The following is a 13438-nucleotide window of genomic DNA, read 5'->3' as shown; positions in this document are numbered from 1 at the left end:
TATATCCAGTATGATTGACGTGTCCTTTTTGTATTGTGAATTGATATGAGCTCTCATACTTTTGATATTGAGAGTATATTAAGATTATTCTAGACTCACAGACGGCAATGAGCCAAACCAGCGTCCCAGTAGGTATCTAAGAAAAGAGCAAGAGGAAGAAATCGTACTCAAGAAGTGAAGGCAGTGGGGTGGTGGAGATCAACGAGTCCGTAAAGATAAAGACGAAGAGGAATGGTGAAGAACATGCTATGAACATGAGCCGGCAATGAAGGCGACATCTCCACAAGCATTCAATGTGCACCAAGGAGGGGGTATAATAAGTTAAGAATTAAAGATAGGTAGGGTAGACAGGGACGGAACGAAAGAGAAAAGGGGGGCCCACGAGGGATTCATAAGATGAGGTAGAAAAGACATTGTCGAAAGGGAGTGGTCAAAGCAGTAGCGAGGGTGGAGGGAGAAGGATACTGGGATAGGTTTCATGGACTCAAAAGACACGCCGAAGAAAATCTTTGAAAAAAAATATATCTTCCACCTCATAAAGATGATAATAAGCACCCAGGTGGAAAGTAACACTTTGCCATTTGAGTTTTCATAAAAACCGTTAGTCCTCGAAGGGACAGTCGATGCTCTCATGGCCGTCTCGCTCACATAGAGCACACCATTTGGTCTCATCAATAACACCCGATGCCTTGCCCGCCACTGGAGACATAGACGAAGTCAGACCTCCAATGCTTTTCAGCCCTTCGAGGACTGCATCTCGACCGGTCTTCTGGGTTGTTAACGGGGCCGGCTCATCCGAGTCATAAACGGTTGGCGTCTCATCCGGGATGGAGGAGTTGGGAGTGTCCTTTCCATCTAGAGACGGGCTGTCGCTCGTCTTTTCCACCACTTCGCTGTGACCGTTGGTGGCCGTAGCTTCAGCGGGGGCGGGGGCGGTGGTTGTAGCTCCAGCGCCGAACATGTTGGTGCAGTTCAGGATGTCGTGGCCGCCGGTCTCGCAAATCTCACACCAGAGTGAGTTTCCATCGTCCGAAGACGGGCTGTCGGATTCGTGCATCGTTTCTAGACGGTGGTGAGAGCCCTCCGAGGTCGTCCGATGGTGGTGCGCACCGAATGCTTGCGGTGGGCCACCCTCGAGATCATGCCAGTCTCCCGGGACAATCGTCCGGTCTGATAGTCGATGGGCATGATGGGCCACGGCGGGGAACTTCACATTACCGGATGAACCGGACGGTTTGTGCTGCTTCGGGGTCGAAGGGCTAATGGTCGAGCTACGGTTGCGACTGCGACTGCGAGTGGTACTGTCTTCATTGATCTGCAGTTGCTGCAGCTCACGTTCCAGTTCCTCGATGCGGTAGTTCTTGTTGTCGGCGAGCTCCTCAAACTCCTGGAGGCGCTGTTCCAGGCGGGCGACGTGGTCAGGGTCAAGGTGTTCATCAACGGCTCCGGGCCTACCTCCAGTCGCCAGGCCATTGGGATGGAGCATGGCCACGCTGGGATCCCCGCGGCTGAGGGAATGGATGATGGCCTTGAGGCCGCGGATCTCGTCATCCTTCTGGTCCAGTTCCCTCGAGTATCCATGGCCCACACCCGAATCCTCGACATCTTTGAGCGCCGCAGCGGAGCTGTCTCGCTCCTTTTTGAGTTCGAGTTTTGTCCGCTCGACCTCACCGCGCAGAAACTCAACTTCAGCGCGGGCCTCAGCCTCGCCGCGCCGGGCATCCTCCAGTCCTTCCTCAAGTTCTGAGACCAGCTCCTCCAGCTGCTTCAGCTGCCGGGCGACTGTCTCCACGTCCTCTCCGCGGTCCTGTAGCTCCTTGTTCTGCTGCATCAACTCGTCGAGGCGCTGCTCGTAGACCCGCTCCGTCTCGGACGCGGCCACTTCCAAGGTATCAAGGGTACTTCGGAAATCGGCCCGGTGGCTGTCGAATTCGGCAGTCAACTGTGCGATCTTGTCGTTCTTTTCGCGCAGCTGGGCCCGGATGGACAAAGCATCGGACCCTTCAAACTCCTCGATGGTCCGCTGGAATTCTGCCAGCGTCGAGGCCTGCTCGTCGAGCTGCCGGTCCCTCTCCATCAACTGCGTCTCCAGACTCCTAACTTGGTCTTTCAGGTCTTGTATCTCCACCGAATTCGCGTTCCGTTGTACATCTGAAGTCCGGGCGGACACGGGGAAATCGTCATCGGCCACGGAGCTCATCCGGGATGGAGCTCGATCAGACAGCCGCGAGGGAGCCTTGAGTGGGCTCCGGGGAAAGCCGTTCGGACTGGGACCTTGTCGAGCCGACGCCGAGGGCGTCCGCAGCCCGCCCAGGCTCAGCTTGGGTGGTGGCAGCGGCGGTTGCGTGGTTCGCGGCGACTCCGGTCTGGGGAGCGAGGGCTGCCGCATACGCGGGCGTGGCATCGAGGGGGTGCCTGGACCAACGGACTTGCTGAAATTGACGGGGGCAGCCGCCCGCACAGGCGTCGGCGGCGTCCCTGAGGAGCGTCTGGTGACGTATTTGTTGTTGTTCATGGGCACGAAGATGCCTGACCCGGGCACACTCGTGGTGAAGTATTTGCGGCCGTCGACATCACCACTATTCTTCCCCCTCTTCGCATGCTCCACGGCGAGCTCGATGCCTGCAAACCGACCCGGTTTGCCGGCCACAGCCCCCAGATATTTGATCGTCCCGTGCATGCCCCCAGGGACGTTCACCAGGTCGCCCACCTGGATGTCGTCGACAGCGGGCGCCATCGAGAGGTAACTTGAAACGGTCGACAGGGGGAAACAAAGAAGATGGAAAAGAAAATAAAGGAATCGAAGAAACCACGAAACAATAGAACCGACAGTCAAAAAAAAAAAGGGATGGATAGAGGAGCAGTGACAAGGAATGGGTCAGCCCAATCGTGATGAACGCATGGCGATCTCCCTATCGGAAGGGCCTTTTTTTCCCTGTCGTTCGACGTTGGGCCTGAACCGGTGGATCAAGACCCAGAGGCAAAGAGAGCCGCCTAACGAGGAGTCTCCAGGACTGATCGACCAGGAGGAGCAGCCTGGCCACACGGCTTGACTGCAATAGACAATAGATATTATTATTTAGAAAGGGGGAGTCAAACACGACGCTGAACCATGGTCAGGACTCAGGCCTGCCCCGTCCAGCGAGTGCGTATGCATTATATAAGCCGGCCTCCACCAGATCGTCTGAAGTGTCCCGGGGCATGTCTCTCCTGTGCAGCTCCCTTGAACCACTGGTCACAGCTGCTCTGGTTGTGTGATTGTCTTGCTTGTGGTCTGTCCGATCGAGTCTGACTGAGATCTGCGCTGTTTTGGGTACTTTCTGGCGCGACAAGGGGAGTTCTTTGTGGTACAGAGAAATACGGTCGGGTCGCCAGCGACGCTGCGAGGTCCACGCGTCATCCAGCAATCGAACACTTGATTGCTTCTCGTCTCCTTTCCACTCGAGTGTTTTTTATTTTTTTTATCTATCACAATGGCGCAGTACTTCTTCGACCTGCTATACAACTTCACGGACTGCATGTGTTGCTTTCCGAGCTCGCCGCAGCTGAAGATCAACAACCGGAGTTTCAAGCTGCTGCGTCTCCTGGGGGAGGTATGTATGGCGTCTCCTTGCTGGGGAGATTGGATGTTTTATCTCTTTTGGCTACAATGGGTTACTGACTGTCTTGTGATAGGGCGGCTTCTCCTACGTTTATCTCGTGCAAGATAAGGCGACCTCCGAGCTGTTTGCGCTGAAGAAGATTCGGTGTCCGTTCGGCCAGGAATCGGTGTCGCAGGCGCTGAAGGAGGTCGAGGCGTACAACCTGTTTGTGACGCAGGCCAACATCATCCATTCGATCGATCACTGCGTCTCGACCGAGCCGGGCTCCAAGTTTCGTGCCGATGGCGGTGATGGCGCGTCCAAGACGGTGTACATTCTGCTGCCTTACTACCAGCGCGGCAACTTGCAAGATGCCATCAACGCGAATCTGGTCAACCACACCCGGTTCCCGGAGAAAAGACTGATGGTCCTGATCCTTGGGGTGGCAAAGGCCCTCAAGGCGATGCATCAGTACCGCGTGCGCAGCGGTGCTGCCTCAGTCCGCAAGGGCAAGGCGGTTCGCAGGGAGGGTGAGGCTGCCGACGAGGACCAGGCCCGCATGGCAAAGCCAGCCCGTCGGGGGACTCACAATGTAGATGAAGAGGAGGAAAACGAGCCCTTGATGGACGACGAGCTTACGCAGAGTCAAGAGGGTGTGCGCGACGGTGACCTGCGGCCGTACGCCCATCGCGATATCAAACCAGGTAAGTCATTATAGTCTTGGGAGCCAAGTCTCAGTAGACAGCAATTTTAAACGTACATAGGCAATATTATGATCGACGACGATGGCCAGTCGCCCATCCTGATGGATCTCGGGTCGTTGGCTCCCAGTCCGATCGCCATCACCTCGCGGTCCCTCGCGATTGCGGTCCAAGACACTGCTGCCGAGCACAGCACGATGCCATACCGGGCACCGGAGCTATTTGACGTCAAGACCGGCTCCATCATCGACACCAAGGTGGACATCTGGTCGCTGGGCTGCACGCTCTACGCCTGCCTGGTCGGGAAGAGCCCTTTCGAGGCTCGCAGCGAGGAAACTGGCGGCAGTTTGAGCATGTGCGTGCTCGGCGGCGACTGGCGCTTCCCGGATGAAAAGACGGGCCATTTATCCTCACCAAAGGGTAAGGGTAGGACGGGCACTGCGGATGTGACGGCTGCCGGGGAAAACAGCGGCAGCTCGCAGCGGTCGATCAGCGAGTCCGTCAAAGATGTGGTGCGCAAGTGCTTGCAGGTCGAGCCCGCAGACCGTCCTGACATCGAAGAGCTGATCCAGATACTCAACAGCGTGATCGACGGGCTTCCGGATGACGATGAGCTTGGTTCCTCGATTTGATTTTCTTCCCCCCCCCCCTCTCTTTCCCATCCCATTTTTCTCCTATTCTGTCGTTCCATTCAGATCGTGATATCCGCCTCGAAGTGTATAATATAGGCTTGGGCAGCGAGTTTCATTCCCTCCTTCCCCCCTGTTATCCTTTTATCTCATTGGCTTCTGTTTATATGTCTACAGCCTGCCGCCCTTCCCTTGTGACTTTTGCCATGATATCAATCAATTGGTGTTTTGTGAATCAAAATCAAAAATATCCTACTCCTGACAGTATTAAATGATATGCCAGTAAATAATTTATATTGACAGCAGTTTGTGATTAGATAGCATGCGCAAGACGTAATCCGCCGGCCTCACAATGACGACAACCAGGACCAAGGAACGGCAGTTCATCCCCGGCTACATCGCTAAAGAGGCAACATGTTTGAAGGGAAACTCCTACAATTCCCATATGATAAGTAAATTGAACAGTTGATCAGCATGCGCCGGTTTTTCAAAGCAGATACCAAGGGTGTGGACGTGGGCAAGGCCTTCCGTCACCAAGTGAAGCATAAAACCTGTAAGCGAGAGCGTTCGAGATATCAAAGATCCTACCTAAGTCTTACTGATTTGCTTGCTATTTGGCAGTTCTCCTGCTCGGAGCCCGCCATGTCAACCTAGCTGCCATGACCGCCGAGTCCCTGGCGGAATGTGAGGCAGCGGCGCTGATTCTTGTCGGCCAGACGCAGGAAGAGCTGCAGCCGGTCATCGACGACATCAACCACCGGTTCCCCAAGGTGAAGGTGATTTTCATCGCGGCGGACCTGGGGCGCCTGGATACGATCCGCGCCGCGGCGGATAAGCTGCGCAGGCTCGAAGTGCCCATCGACGGGATCGTAGCGAACCCGACTCTCTTTGGGGCGCCGTGGGTGACCACCGCGGACGGCATCGAGTCCCATTTCCAGGTCAACTACCTTGGCCACTTCCTGCTAGTCAACCTTGTCCTGCCACTGATGCCTGCCGAGTCGCGCGTGGTCATGGTCAGCAGCAGTATTCGGACCGAGGCAGCGCCGCCCTCATTTGACAACATGAATTTGACAGTAAGCATGACGCAAATCCGAAAAAAAAAAGCATAGCTAGTATAAAGGGAACTGAGAGGATAGGACGAAACCATGTATCATCCCCTGGACGCACTCGCCGAGTCCATGTTCGCCAATATATTGTTTGCAAAGAGTCTTGCGCGCCGTTTAGCGAAGCGGTCAATAGCTGCGTTCTCTGTGAACCCTGGCAGTGAGTTTCACTATCCCCGGGGCAAAGTGGTTAGCAGCTGAGAGTTCGTCAGATATCAGATCCAATATCCAAACTTATGTCTCAATGGACGAAATTGGTTCGTGGTTGCAGAAGAAGAAAGAGGGTGTGTGCTGGTCCTCCATACTCCCAAATCTCCATCATCATCGTCATAAACACAACCGTCAAGCTGACCATCCGCAGCGAGAGAAGACCTACCGCTTCTTTTGCAACAAGCTCCCAAATCCATGTCCCAGAGCAGCTCGACCGTCCTTCGCGGCCTGCTCGATCCATCGCTGAAAGGCAAGAATATCCCCGCTTACCCAAACCCCCCTCCCCCACTCCTTGTGCCACCACAGCTGGCTAATAGTAATCTGTTTTGATACCCACGCTTTGCAGATCATTCGGGCGCCTTTCTCGACAACTGCCAGGTTGTTTCCCTCCCCAAGATTGACTTCCCAGCCGGTGAGACAAGTGCAACTCGGCTCTGGACACGGAGCCAGGAGCTGGTAGGACAAGAGTTTTGTTGGAACGACTGAGCAAAGAGGTCGAGCTTTCCCGGCCGTTTGTACGTATCTCTTGTTATCTAAGCGTATGATATGCTGTGTAGACGTCAATGGCCAGTCTTCCTCGTACTCTGCCGCCGTCTGATAAGAGAAGGTCCACGGAGACACTCCGTAGTAACAGTAGCTCCTATCTCCATAGATAGACAGCTTATAACTGGCGGTTAGTGAGTTCCACACGATCAACGGGCATCAATAGGTGAGGACAGAAGCCGGTTCGATCCAGAAGCCTGAGGTTTTGTCTCTGAAGATGGTGGATTTTCTACCATTACTTACTTTGTAGGGCGGCCAGTACTACTGCATCTTCCCCGCACCGATAACAGGCCAAACGTCGTCTATGGATACTATCCCTCATCTCTACTTTCGCCTATCTGTCCCGGTGTTTGCTTGTCTATCTGCTTGCGTCATTGGCCCCGAGAGCATCGAGTCTACCAGGTAAGTACAGGATAAAAAGTGGTTTTGGCAGGGGTATAAGACTGACTGATGGTTGTCGAGACTTCTTTCTCTACTGCAACGATGATAAGACAAAAGACGCAAGGATCTGGCCGATCTACCTCCCTTGGTATATATTAGGCTTGGGTAAACGGATATTTTGAACCGAGAGACAGTCAGTCCTGCTTAGACACTTCCAGTTCCGTTGTCTTGGTTGCAGAAGAGTTTCTTGCCCCCCATGATAGAACCCGCAGACAGCAGTGCCATCCCGGGCACTATCACTCTTGTTGACATCAATCATGTCTTGACGGCTCGGCATCTAGACCACGGCGATCATGATATTATCTTGGTGCCGGCTCCTTCAGACGATCCGGAAGACCCTCTCAATTGGTCTCCAAGGCGGAAGCTGATGTCGACCATCAGCGTCAACGTGTGAGTAACTCCCCCCCTCCCTCCTCCAGAGCCCCTGCATTTGGATGATATGGTGTTTCTGATCTGATTTCTGTCGGTCTATAGATATACTCTCTTCAACGGAATCGCCTGTTCAGTGGTATACTCGGTTCTGACCTCTCTGTCGGACGCGTCAGGGGTCTCCGTTGATACTCTCAATGATGGGACTGGGTATATGTTTTTGCTGGCAGGATGGGGCCTGTTGTTCTGGCAGCCGTTTGCAATGCAATATGGCAAGCGACTGACGTATATCTTGTCACTACTAGGTATTGTTGTAAGTATACCTCCCTTAGACAGCGAGGCTACAGCTGCTAATTTCTTCCCTCTTGGTAGGCCGTATCAGTCTGGAGGTAAATTTAAAAAGCAACCTTCATTGCATTGCTCTCCATCTACTTCAACCTTGATACTGACAAATATAGTCCGCATTGCAGGACCAACGGCCAATGGGTGGCTCGGAGCATCCTATCTGGCTTTTTCACTGCTCCCATCGAGGCACTGCCTGAAATTTCGGTTACCGACGTCGTGAGTATGAACCCTGAATTCCGATATGCGTCATATTGACCTAGTAGTATTTTACCCACGAACGGGGCACGTACATGGGTCTCTATGCGCTCTTCCTCGCTGGAAGCAACTACTTCGCACCTGTGATCTGTGGCTTCATTGCCCAGTACCAGAGTTGGGAATGGGTATTTTATTATCCCGCCATCTTTGCCGCAGTGGCAGTTGTCTTTCTCTTCTTCTTCATGGAGGAGACCAACTACGACAGGACCCCCGCAGTAGCTACTGCGGTCTCTTCAGGGGTTCTAGAAGAGTCCTCTCCTGACGGCTCGACACATGGAGATCCTGAGAAGTTCGCTGCTGCCTCTGAACAGCGTCCTTCTTCGGAGGCAGGAGTCGGTAAAGTTTACGAGAAGAAATCATACATTCGAAAACTGTCACTCTTGGGGCCAAAGCAGAAGCGAAACAACATGGGCAGACGTTTCTGGCAGACGCTTTACTTTCTGTCGTGGCCCGTCGTCTTCTATGCTGGGTGCGTCTTGAGCCAAACTGCATGTTGAGATTACGAATCTATTATCTGACCACCAACAGCTTCTCGTACGGGTCGTATCTGATCTGGTTCAATGTTCTTAATGGGACGGCATCGATTATTCTCGGAGGCGCACCATACAACTTCAGGTACCACCAAGTCGAAGATTGAGATTCGTCGTATCCACCATTGCTGATTGCATATAGTACCTCCATGGTGGGCCTCAGCTATGTGGCATGTCTCGTTGGAACCGTCTTTGGGTAAGTGTACACCCTTGACAAGTCCTGGGAAATCGTTCATCTCTAAACCCTGCGGAAGATCCCTTTTCACCGGCCGCTTCAGCGACTGGCTCACTATCCGGCTTGCCCGCCGCAACAAGGGCGTCATGGAGGCCGAGCACCGGCTCTGGCCCTTTATCTCATGTGTCATTGTTGTGCCTGCCGCTCTGCTCCTTTGGGGTGTTGGTGCTGCGCATGACATCTTCTGGTTCGGACTCATCGTCGCAATGTGCGCGCTGGCATTTGCAGGCACGTGTGGCATCACGCTTAGTGTCAATTACCTTGTAGATAGCTACCGCGAGCTCAGCGGGGATGCCATCTCCTCGATCATTTTAGTTCGAAACACCATGTCTTTTGCGGTGAACTACGGGTGAGAGGAGTCCCTGCAGCAGAGAAGAGAAGAAACCTTATAATTGAGAGTCTAACCGCTGACATACTATTCTGATAGAATCACCCCCTGGATTGATAACATGGGATACCAGAACTGCTTTGTTTCCGCCGCATTTGTTGGAATGGCCGCCTGCGCTGTCTTCCTGGTGATGATCAAATGGGGGAAGGGCTTTCGCATCAGGTCGCGGGAGAAGTACTGGAAGATTGTGGCTGAGAATCAAGCACTAGGAATGGGTCATTAGCTATGCTAAACAGTTCAACCCATAGAAAGATGATTTGGTTTATTGGGCTTGAAATGGGTTCCATGGTAGTCCAACAAGCATAACTCTATGATACACACTACATGAACACCGGTGTCATAGTAAAATGGCTAAACAGATCTGCTAACAAATCAGCTCAATGGAGTGAAAAGCCTTGAATAAGAAAGGGGGAGAGAGAGGAAGAGAGAGAGAATCAACGCCCCCCCGCCTTCCACCTTAAGAGGATATCAGGATCCTCCTCGCTCGCCCTCGCCAAGCACTCCAACCACTCCCGATCCATCCTTGCCAACATCTGCTCCTCTGTTTCTGTTTCCTGACTCTGCAACAACGACGATGACGACGAAGAACCCTGCTGTTCACACCCATCGAGATCCATCATCCCGTCCACCGGACTCTCACAATCCCGTAAGCCGATGAATCGCCCGAACCGCCGCCGCTTCGTCTCGAGATCGACGTGCAACTCGTGTGCGGTGCCCACCCAGGCCGTCACGGGATTCGGATAGCAGCTCGTGGTCGGGACGGGAGGCCAGACTTGGTGGTAATGGCGGGCGAGACCGTCGAGTTGCGCAGAAGTCAGGACATGGAAAGCTAGTAAGCTTGTAGGGAACTCTGGGTGTGGGAGGCCGGTCGTTGCAGAGACGAGGGGGAAGAGACGGGTGCGCAAATGGTCCACGATGGGGGAGAAGTAGGGGTGGAAGCGGGAGGAGGAGGAGGAAGAAGAAGAAGAAGGATTCTGGTCGGTTCCTATCGGGGAGGAGGATGATGATGATGTTGGAGCGACGAAGACAGGGAACGGCGGCTGGTGCATGGCATTGGGGGACTCGGGAGAGTGTGGTGAGCTTGGATCTAAGAAGAGACGGGGAATGGAAGTGCCTTTCTTGCCGGCCATTATTATTTAAAATATATGAGATAAGTTCAGCCTAGTGATATTCAGATTGTCTGGTTGATTTGATGTACTTGAGATAATTCTGGATGGATTGAAGGCAGGATGGTGGGCATATATAAATAAGTCCTGTACTCCGCGGCTAGACAATAGAGATTGTTCCTATAAAAAGATGAAACACGCAACATTTCCTATAGACACCCCTCTTTATCTGGCAGTCAGTTTCTCTGATGAGCTCTTTGTCCAGGAGGGCTTCATGGACGGCCGTCCATAGGCGGAATCAGAAATTTTTCTTTGTCTACCAAAGGATTTCCAAAGGAAAGAAAAAGCGAAAAAAAAAAAGAAAAAGAGAAAGGAGACAGGACAAGCAACGATCATGTTCGAGGAACTTCATGTTTCATCATTTCTTTCTACTCGTTGAAAGGAAATAAAATCCCTTCCGAGACTCGTAAGAAACCCCCTTTACTGAAGGGACAAACCGGCGACGCCAGGGTCTACTTCGGTTTGTTGGTCGGCAAGGAAGTTGTTGCCTTTGCTGATAGGCGGCAGTCCGACATATTTGTTGATCCAGTTCAAGACTGTTTGGTGCCAGACCAAAGAGTTTTCTGGCTTCAGGACCCAGTGGTTCTCGTCGGGGAAGGTCAGGAATGCACTCTCCACGCCACGCATCTGGAGGACATTGAAGGCGCCCAGACCATCGGAGATCGGGAGCCGGTAGTCGAGCTCGTTGTGGATGATCAAGTGAGGTGTCTCCCAATTCTGGGTGAACCGGGCAGGATCCCACCGATCCCAATTCTCGGGCTTTTTCCAAAATGGCCCTTCAAGGTCGTGGAGGGGGAAGTACTGCTCTTCACTTGCCAGGGCATTGGTCAAGTTGAAGATGCCGTCGTGGGTCACCAGGGCCTTAAATTTGCGTCCAAGTGAGTGGCCCTGCATCCAGTTGACCATGAAGCCTCCGTATGAGGCTCCGAGCGCCACCGCCCGACTCGTATCGACATAATTGAGGTTCTTCTCGATATGTTCGAAGCCCTTTTGGATATCGATATATGGGAGTCCGCCCCAGGACCCTTTTATGGCATCCGTGAAATCTTGTCCATAGCCGGTGCTACCGGTGGGATTGGGTGTGATCACGACGTATCCCTGTTCCGCGAAAACTGCCGGGTTCCAGCGCGTGCTCCACTGGTCATTCCAGGCTCCCTGTGGCCCTCCGTGGATCAAGTAGGCCAGCGGATATTTTTCGCCTGGTTTAAAGTTCGAGGGCTTCACCACCCAGGCATGCACGGGATGGTCATTCGCTCCCTTGAACCAGGTCTCGTCGACTTGATGGGGCGAAAGACCGAAAGCCGCGCCATGGCGGCTGTTGGACGAGACTAGCTGTACCTCTCTGGGATTCGCAGGGTCGATAATGGTCCAGGTACTGTTGTCCACCAAGCTACTACTGGAGATAAAGAGCTTGGAAGAATTGGCAGCTGCCGGAGTCACGTCGTTCACGTAGCCAGAAAGGGTGAGTTTCTTCAGGTCCTTCGGGATGGCCCGACGAAAGTTTTCCAGAGAAAGTTGGTAGAGCACTCCCCTGCCCGTTTCCTCAACTTGGATCAACAGAGACTGGTCGTCACTGGCGAAAGAAATGGCCGAGGGGCTCAGATCCCAGAGGCCTCGACCATCGGGAGACTCGAAGATCTCAACTAGTTCCCCGTTCCACGGGTTGGGGACGTACATGATCCGGTTCTTGTCAGACTCGTAGCCATCCTCTTGCATGACCAGCACTGCAAGGGACCCACCGTCTGACGAGAGAACTGGCGACGACATAGCGCCGTCCAGCTTCGACACACGATGTATCTTGACATCCTCTTGTTGCTGCGCGGTACTCAACCCCGTCCACGAGAACATAGGACAGTAATAACACGCACACGCCGTGTGGGTGGCCGGGCTCACTTCGGGGTCTCGGGCGACGAAGACAATCGCCGTCGGACTGAGGTCAAAGTCCCCGGTGCCTCCAAAGGGCGGGATGGGCGATTCGACTCCAGCCAGACCAGAGACGGCAATCAGGTTGGTCAGGCCTGACAGAGAGTATTTGCCTGCCTGGCGACTGGCAGGTGCTAACGGCGTCCGCTGCAGCACGCCATACCAGATGGCGTTCTTCTGAGGCTCAATGTAGGAGTCCCAATGCCTGACAAACAGAGATGTGAACACTCTGCCTGTGCTAAGAGGCTTCTTAGCATCGTGCGGGTTGAACAGCGACCCGTCGGCATTGGCCTTGCCCGTGACTGCGAACCCGATCTTACCAGGCTCGATGACCGTCATCTTCAAGTCCGACACCGGGCCAGGGACCGTGCCTGCAGTGTAGGTTTTATCGGCCTCGCGCGCATCCCCGACGATGAAACTGGTATTGCCGTTGGCCTTCTCCTTCAACCAGACCAGCTGGTCAGTGTTATCCAGCCACCGAGGGCTGCTCGCCCCGGGGTCATTGGTGATGAGAGCCGAGCGACCGGTCGCGATTTCCAACACGCGGATCTCATTAGTCTTGGAATGGGATTCGAAAGAGTACGACGTCTGCGTATACACCGCGAGTGTCCCAGCCGCGTTAGGGAGGGCAGGGGAGCGTCTGGGAGCGCCGAGGAGAACCCTATCCGTTTTGAAAAAAAAAAGGAGTCAGCATTCAGTCAGACAACGAGTTCACCAATAGAGAGACCGGTGAACACCCTCGAGAGCGAGGGACCAAGCTTACTCGGGCGTGAATTTCATCGGTCTGATGGTCATAGCAAGAGGGGTACAAGTGAAAGGACGGGCAAGGGCGAGGGTCGGTGAGAACAGGTCGGAATAAAACAGAGGGACTCGTCGAAAATCACGTCAAGTCACGTTCGAAATGGGGAAGGTTACATCAACAATTCGCGTTGTCTGGGATCTCGCAGGGATGATGATAGTGGTGTTGTTTGGGAGGGGAATCAGGCCATGGGGATTTATTTGGGGGAGGCAACGCCCGC

General features: G+C 53.6%; 4 protein-coding genes across 4 annotated transcripts; 1 reads left to right on the top strand and 3 right to left on the bottom strand.

Moving 5' to 3' along the window:
- Positions 1-601: 601 nt before the first annotated feature.
- ASPZODRAFT_67684 (hypothetical protein) lies at positions 602-2737 on the bottom strand (the record flags this gene model as incomplete). The annotated part of the gene is made up of 1 exon (XM_022729482.1): positions 602-2737. One exon carries the CDS (start codon positions 2735-2737, stop codon positions 602-604), a length of 2136 nt encoding a protein of 711 aa, XP_022580757.1.
- Positions 2738-3473: 736 nt separating this feature from the next.
- ASPZODRAFT_152435 (hypothetical protein) lies at positions 3474-9553 on the top strand (the record flags this gene model as incomplete). The annotated part of the gene is made up of 11 exons (XM_022725854.1): positions 3474-3593; positions 3676-4285; positions 4346-4900; positions 7412-7598; positions 7683-7871; positions 8036-8138; positions 8186-8650; positions 8706-8739; positions 8871-8874; positions 8962-9291; positions 9370-9553. The coding sequence occupies 11 exons, from the start codon at positions 3474-3476 to the stop codon at positions 9551-9553; spliced, it is 2781 nt and encodes a 926-aa protein (XP_022580756.1).
- Positions 9554-9764: 211 nt separating this feature from the next.
- Positions 9765-10460, bottom strand: ASPZODRAFT_142864 (hypothetical protein; the record flags this gene model as incomplete). Its single annotated transcript, XM_022724893.1, has 1 exon — positions 9765-10460. One exon carries the CDS (start codon positions 10458-10460, stop codon positions 9765-9767), a length of 696 nt encoding a protein of 231 aa, XP_022580755.1.
- Positions 10461-10916: 456 nt separating this feature from the next.
- ASPZODRAFT_97960 (hypothetical protein) lies at positions 10917-13243 on the bottom strand (the record flags this gene model as incomplete). The annotated part of the gene is made up of 2 exons (XM_022730566.1): positions 13183-13243; positions 10917-13080 (listed from the first exon to the last, which is right to left on the bottom strand). The coding sequence occupies exons 1-2, from the start codon at positions 13212-13214 to the stop codon at positions 10917-10919; spliced, it is 2196 nt and encodes a 731-aa protein (XP_022580754.1). The 5' UTR covers positions 13215-13243.
- Between the last annotated feature and the right edge of the window lie 195 nt (positions 13244-13438).

Source organism: Penicilliopsis zonata (assembly GCF_001890105.1).
Source record: "Penicilliopsis zonata CBS 506.65 unplaced genomic scaffold ASPZOscaffold_8, whole genome shotgun sequence".
In the NCBI taxonomy this organism is placed as follows: domain Eukaryota; kingdom Fungi; phylum Ascomycota; class Eurotiomycetes; order Eurotiales; family Aspergillaceae; genus Penicilliopsis; species Penicilliopsis zonata.
The sequence above is the reverse complement of the archived record's forward strand: the minus strand, read 5'-3'. Positions and strand labels throughout refer to the sequence as shown.